General features: G+C 40.7%; 1 protein-coding gene across 1 annotated transcript in view; it reads left to right on the top strand.

Annotated features, from left to right (window-relative positions):
* adk.S (adenosine kinase S homeolog) overlaps positions 1-7,594 on the top strand; it is a gene marked incomplete at its 5' end in the record, with an annotated part of 132,430 nt that overhangs the window by 87,433 nt on the left and 37,403 nt on the right. Inside the window, 1 exon segment of the mRNA NM_001092888.1 lies at positions 1,572-1,744. Within this exon segment, the coding sequence (NP_001086357.1) occupies positions 1,572-1,744 (173 nt within the window).

Below are 7,594 nucleotides of genomic sequence, written 5' to 3' on the forward strand. Positions count from 1 at the left end.
CAATCCACTGAATTAAAGCTGAAAGTCTGCAGTTCAACTGCATCTGAGTTGTTTCATTTAAAGTTCATTGTGGTAATGTACAGAAGCAGTTGTCTCTGTCCAAAGATATATGGACCTAACTGTATATCCCAAGTGGAAGAAGACTTTCCTTCAACTTTTAAATGCCATAGTTTTAATATTTTTCTGTGTGTGGCAGGGGGTATGTCACCGTACTTCCAAACTTGCCATATTATTATTGGGATAGATCTTAAAGGGATACTGTCATAGAAAAAAAAAATTTTTCAAAATGAATCAGTTAATAGTGCTGCTCCAGCAGAATTCTGCACTGAAATCCATTTCTCAAAAGAGCAAACAGATTTTTTTATATTCAATTTTGAAATCTGACATGGGGCTAGACATTTTGTCAATTTCCCAGCTGCCCCAAGTCATGTGACTTGTGCTCTGATAAACTTCAAGCACTCTTTACTGCTGTACTGCAAGTTGGAGTGATATCACCCTCCTCCCTTTCATCAGCAGCAGCCAAACAAAAGAACAATGGGAAAGTAACCAGATAACAGCTCCCTAACACAAGATAACAGCTGCCTGGTAGATCTAAGAACAACACTCAATAGTAAAAACCCATGTCCCACTGAGACACATTCAGTTACATTGAGAAGGAAAAACAGCAGCCTGCCAGAAAGCATTTCTCTCCTGAAGTGCAGGCACAAGTCACATGACTAGGGGCAGCTGGGAAATTGACAAAATGTCTAGCCCCATGTCAGATTTCAAAATTGAATATAAAAAAATCTGTTTGCTCTTTTGAGAAATGGATTTCAGTGCAGAATTCTGCTGGAGCAGCACTATTAACTGATTGATTTTGAAAAAAAAAATTTTTCCCATGACAGTTTCCCTTTAAGTATTAAATACATAATAGTATTAATACAAGCCCAGTGGACTGAGATCTTTAAAAAAAAACAAAAAACAGTAAATTATTAAAATTCTATCTAGAGGTCTTCATAAAGTGATTCATAGATTTTAATTATAAAGATTGTTACAGTAGTTCCAATTTAAACTTTTTTAAACCTATTTTTACTCTGTTTGCGTTTCAAAAGGCAAGTACAGTCCTTTTATTTATCACTAGCTCAAATAACTTTGTATAGAATCAGATGCACAACATCAGGTGCAAATGATTAAAAATATAATTTGAAAGGAGGTTCCATTTATTCTGAAGGGTTTTTTTTACAGTGAGATCTGTGAATATGTGGAATTCTCTCCCTGAATCAGTTGTACTGGCTGATATGTTGGATAGCTTTAAGAAGTGAGGGAATACAGAGTTATAAAAGTTAGCTCATATAACAAGCTGATCCAGGGACTGGTCCATTTGCCATCTTGGAGTCAGGACTAATTGTTTTCCCTCTCTGAGGCAAATTGGAGAGGCTTGAAATGGGTTTTTTTGGCCTTCCTCTGGATCCTCTGGAAGTTATATTTAGACTTAAAGGTTGGTCTTGATGGGCGTGTCTTTTTTCAACCTAACATACTATGTCAATATGTAAGACATTTTAAATATATACAAACATTTTTTGTCTTTTTAGTGGATGATCCAGAAACCTTACAAGGTTGCAACATTTTTTGGATGTATTGGCACTGACAAGTTTGGTGAGATCTTAAAGAAGAAAGCTGAGGAGGCTCATGTGGATGCTCACTACTATGAGCAATGTGAGCAGCCCACAGGAACATGTGCTGCCTGCATAACTGGTGAAAACAGGTAAGCCAATTCTCTCACTGAAGGCCTATTAATATACCTAATGTAAACCTGTGCCAAGGCCAATTTTACGAAGTATAGAAGAAAACTTGCTTGTGTGGGATCTTTTGTACCAAAATGTGCCAAGGGCCCACATGGAATAAATGCTTGGGTACTGAGAGAGTTTAGTTTTAAACTGGCCTCTGTTTCTGATTTTTCTAAGATTATCATACTTTAATATAGTATGATAACTATGGATTGGAGGGAAGCTGATGTACTTCCCATATGCAAAAAGGGTTTATGATATAAGCCTGGCAATTATTAACCAGTAAGTTTGGCATCTGTGGTGGGCAACTTATGTGAAGGCTTGTTAAGGGCTCACATACAAATGAGCAGTAATCAGCATAGCTTTATGAAGGATAGGTCATGTCAGATAAACTTGATGGCTTTTTATGGCAATCTTAGAAAAGAAGTTGGACATTAGGGCTGCAGTGATCTATTTTCATTTGGCCTAAGCGTTTGATACAGTGCACCATAAATGATTTCTTTCTATAGAAAGGTTTGTTGGTCTTAAGGTGGCCATAGACGCAAAGATATAGTTGTACAGTTTTCAGACCATGTGTGGATCATCCCGACATTTTTCGTACTGTGGCAATCTGTCATTTAGTTGATCAGAGAGGTTAAAAGATTTATGTTGGCTAACATTTTCTAACGAATTTCTCTGCTTATATTGCAGATATCAATGGGTGACTGTAACTAGAATTAGTCGGACATAAGTTTTGTACGATTGCTCTCACGGCCAGAACATAGTCTGATTTGTTTTTTTTTACTACTTTATTTAATTTGAATAGTTAGTGGCAGGTCGGAAGATTGGGGCGTCTGATCGTTCATCTGATAAAAGGATGAAATCTGTACGTCTATGGCCAGCTTTAGTAACGTTGTTTGAACATGGATAGAAAACTGGCAACAGTATATGGTAGAGAGGGTTGACGTCGAAGCAAGAAGCAGCGCAGGGTGCGGATCTGGCCCGGCGGGACCCGTCGACACAGTCCAATCCTGAAACTGGGGCGTTTGCTTCAATATACTATTATAGTTTACATAAAAAATCTGCTGTGTAGCCATGTGGGCAGCCATTCAAGCACAGGACACAATGTAGATAAAAGATATGCTATGTAGAATCCAGTTATCATTAATGATTGTAAGGGCATACACTTCTGTGATAATAAATCGTGTCACCTGGCCAATGTTATAAAAGAATGGTGTATTTTGCAGGATTTCAACAAAACCAGATGGGACTTATCCTCCAATAGTATGGGCCCAATTATTTGCAAAATACACACATAATCGTATTAAGGAGTAAAGATAAAAGGCAATATTTATTTAACTACCATGCCACAGATACTTAAAACCATTTAAAATAAATAAAAAACAGCGCTGCGCTGGGTTCAGGGATCCCTTTAACCCCAAATAACCACTTATAAAGAGGACTCCTCTATGTAGGATTTGGTGGAAATTTGATTATGTCTAGGTGGCTCAACAGCCAGTATTCCAATCAAGCGTTAGTAGATACACATGTAAATCCAATTGTTCATGTGAGGGAACGAAAGTGCATCCTTATAATTCACATCCGCAAGATATTGCAGAGAAGAAAATCCTGGTTATATAACACTGAATAGCGTGCTGCAGCTTAGTGAAGGTTACTATCTCCCGCGGGTACAATAGTCCCCGTGATGGTTTGCGGTGCAAAGCCAGTATATCAGGTTTAATGTCTTTGCGGGTAACTGGATTTGCCAATGTCTACTGTCCCATCCATATATTTACAGCCGCCTATTGCTCTCAGTGGCCAGCTGAGAGGTTGCGGCTTCGTGATACTGCGATCACTGACAGTCACCGTATTGTGCCAGCCCAGGTGTAAGTTATCCCGGCTATCACCAGACCCGAAAATAAAGGTATACAGACCACGTGTCTTTGAGAGTTTTTCACCCGATAATTTCCGCGTTCCATCAACTGGCAGGAGATCTTCTGTCTGCGCACTTAAGTTCCCAAAATAGGGGAGCAGGGTATCCCAAACGACTCCTGAGGCACAGCGCTGACACTGAGTCGTTTGGGATACCCTGCTCCCCTATTTTGGGAACTTAAGTGCGCAGACAGAAGATCTCCTGCCAGTTGATGGAACGCGGAAATTATCGGGTGAAAAACTCTCAAAGACACGTGGTCTGTATACCTTTATTTTCGGGTCTGGTGATAGCCGGGATAACTGTTACACCTGGGCTGGCACAATACGGTGACTGTCAGTGATCGCAGTATCACGAAGCCGCAACCTCTCAGCTGGCCACTGAGAGCAATAGGCGGCTGTAAATATATGGATGGGACAGTAGACATTGGCAAATCCAGTTACCCGCAAAGACATTAAACCTGATATACTGGCTTTGCACCGCAAACCATCACGGGGACTATTGTACCCGCGGGAGATAGTAACCTTCACTAAGCTGCAGCACGCTATTCAGTGTTATATAACCAGGATTTTCTTCTCTGCAATATCTTGCGGATGTGAATTATAAGGATGCACTTTCGTTCCCTCACATGAACAATTGGATTTACATGTGTATCTACTAACGCTTGATTGGAATACTGGCTGTTGAGCCACCTAGACATAATCAAATTTCCACCAAATCCTACATAGAGGAGTCCTCTTTATAAGTGGTTATTTGGGGTTAAAGGGATCCCTGAACCCAGCGCAGCGCTGTTTTTTATTTATTTTAAATGGTTTTAAGTATCTGTGGCATGGTAGTTAAATAAATATTGCCTTTTATCTTTACTCCTTAATACGATTATGTGTGTATTTTGCAAATAATTGGGCCCATACTATTGGAGGATAAGTCCCATCTGGTTTTGTTGAAATTTTGAAAAGTATATGTGGACACCTCCAATTAGGCCATTTCAAATTGGAGAGACACCTTGCGAAATCAATTTAAGTATATAAGTGTATTTTGCAGGATCACTTATATTTTCCAAAAATAGCTAGCAGTTTACAAATTATGCAAGGGGTGTGTTATGATCACACCTTTAGGAAGAAGGGGTACCACACAGAAAAACTTTTTGATTGATGAAGTGTTTTATCTAGAGAGAAAGGAATTGTGGGTTTTTTTCTTTAATGTTTTAAAATGGGAAAATTGTGATCTAGAGCTAAATGTATGCACTTAGTATAATCCAGGGTTTGGATAGTTGTAGCTGTTCTGGTTTGTTGTAAGGAGAGGGTTGGCATGACCAGAGGGGATCAGTGGTCACCATTTTAAGTAGATACTCGTTGTTACAATTGCATATTGTTAGGAAACAATAGGGATAGAGTTGCACTAATGAGAGTTCATAATATAAAAGGGAGGATAATTTGGGCATAGAACTATTTCTGGGAGTGCAGTTAAATTTAGTTACATAGTTAAATCGGGTTGAAAAAAGACCGAGTTCAACCCATTCAAATGAAACCCATCCATCCATTCATTCATTCATACATACATACATACATACATACATACATACATACATACATACATACATACACACTCACATACAGTCACATTAACTATATATGTCCTTATCTACCAACTGTAGAGTATCACAATAGCCTTGGATATTACGCTTATTCAAGAAACCATCCAAGCCACTCTTAAAAGCATTAAAGGACCAGTAACATCAAAAAAAAATGTTCAAAAATTCGTTAGAGCACAACAAAAAATGAACACAGAGACAAATGAAACTTTTAAATAGCAAAGACTTTATTAAGAAATAACTTACAGAAAATCCACTTCCTGTCCTCTTCAGAAACGGCGAAAAGGCGACCATCCACACTGCAGCAATCGATTTCTTCTCCCTGGATATTCACTGACATATTCCTCTCGTTGTGTCCAACAGCAGCTGGTTTGTTCCTGTGCTGGCGGCGATGAACTGACAGCAGCGAGTCCTCTCGCTTCCCTTCCACTGGCCTGGCCGTCTACAGTCTCCCAACGGCACACTTGTTCCTGCACTTTCACTGTGCATCGGCTTCCCTGCTCCGCTCTCCTCACCTCCCTCTCCGTCTCCCCTCCTCCCCAAGCTGCTGCCTTATCAATGGGCTGCTATAGACATCACGCGTTACTGTGAATATAAAATGTCTGGACTAGCCGGCAGTGCAGCATGCATGTGTATATTTTCAGCAGCAGTAGAGCCGATCCTGCCCAGACCCTAGGGAAGCAACTTCATGTACAATCAGCGCGCCAAGCCGCGTACTTCCATTCCGACCTGGATCGAGTCTGGTTACTAGCTGCCCTTCTCTTCCTCCTCCCTCACTCACACCAGCGAGCGCCACGATCGGCTTTTGGGAAGGAAAGCTCAGGAGGCAGTGGCCGCGCTGTGGGAAATGCTGCCCCGGATTCCAATTCCAGCGCCGGGGAAGTGAAGGCAGAGCACGAGCAGAGATCCCAGACGCACAATCTGTCCCCTTCCCAGAGAGGAAGGGAAGCCGATGCACAGTGAAAGTGCAGGAACAAGTGTGCCGTTGGGAGACTGTAGACGGCCAGGCCAGTGGAAGGGAAGCGAGAGGACTCGCTGCTGTCAGTTCATCGCCGCCAGCACAGGAACAAACCAGCTGCTGTTGGACACAACGAGAGGAGGATGAATATCCAGGGAGAAGAAATCGATTGCTGCAGTGTGGATGGTCGCCTTTTCGCCGTTTCTGAAGAGGACAGGAAGTGGATTTCTGTAAGTTATTTCTTAATAAAGTCTTTGCTATTTAAAAGTTTCATTTGTCTCTGTGTTCATTTTTTGTTGTGCTCTAACGAATTTTTGAACATTTTTTTTTGATGTTACTGGTCCTTTAACGGAATCAGCCATCACAACAACATCCGTCAGGGCATTCCACAACCTCACTGTACTCGCTGTAAAGAACCACCCACACTGCTTCAAATGAAAGTTATTTTCCTATAGTCTAAAGTGATGGCCTCTGGTTTGTTGATTCTCTTTACTTAAAAAGGTCCTCTGCTATTTGTCTATAATGTCCTGTAACATACAGTGGAACCTCGATTTTAAGTTTCCCCTCCTTTTACATTTTTTATTTGTGATCCCACCTATTTATAATGCATTTCAATGGGTGCATTTCCCAGTAAGATTTTACATCAAAATGTTGTCCTGGTGTACCCAAAAACTGCTTTTTTTTTCCTTTATGAATGTTTGTAAAAAAAAAAAGAGGCTTCAAATACTAACCAGATATATACTGTATTTTGCCATTGTCCTGCCTGTGAATGGTCAATTCCAATTAGTCTACCGCTTTTACAGTCCTGCACCAGCCACTTATTGCTTTAGGTTGTGTATGTGACTGACAGAGAGGCCTTGCACAATTTTTTACTTAATTTTTCCTGGTTCCCTGAACAACTTAAAATGGGGGTTCTACTGTACTTGTGTAATAATTTTCCTTTGCAAGCATCTTTTTGTTCCAAAGAAAACCACCAACCTTGATGGTCTACCCTCATAATTTGTCTTCCATCCCTCTAACCAGTTTCGTTGCATGTCTCTGCACAAAAAGCTAGGCTATCTTAGTAACCTGGGATGAATACCATCCGGCCCCAGACCTTTGTTTATCTTAACATGTTTTAGTCTCTTTTGAATTTCCTTTTGTGTGAAACATGCATCATTAGTCATTACAGCAAATCCAAGTCCATGGTTTGTAGTCTATACTTCCTCCAGGCTGTGCCTTTTCCCTTCTTAGCCTGCTCAATAACTCCCTAAGGTGCCACCGGCACTTACCCATTAACATAGAAAAAAGTTCAGTCTGTAAGGATGGGGATGGCAGGCAGTTCTCTTGGCACCCTGCTTGCCAGATCGCTGCTTGGACTAGTCCACTTG

This window comes from Xenopus laevis, chromosome 7S (genome assembly GCF_017654675.1).
Source record: "Xenopus laevis strain J_2021 chromosome 7S, Xenopus_laevis_v10.1, whole genome shotgun sequence".
Lineage (NCBI taxonomy): Eukaryota > Metazoa > Chordata > Amphibia > Anura > Pipidae > Xenopus > Xenopus laevis.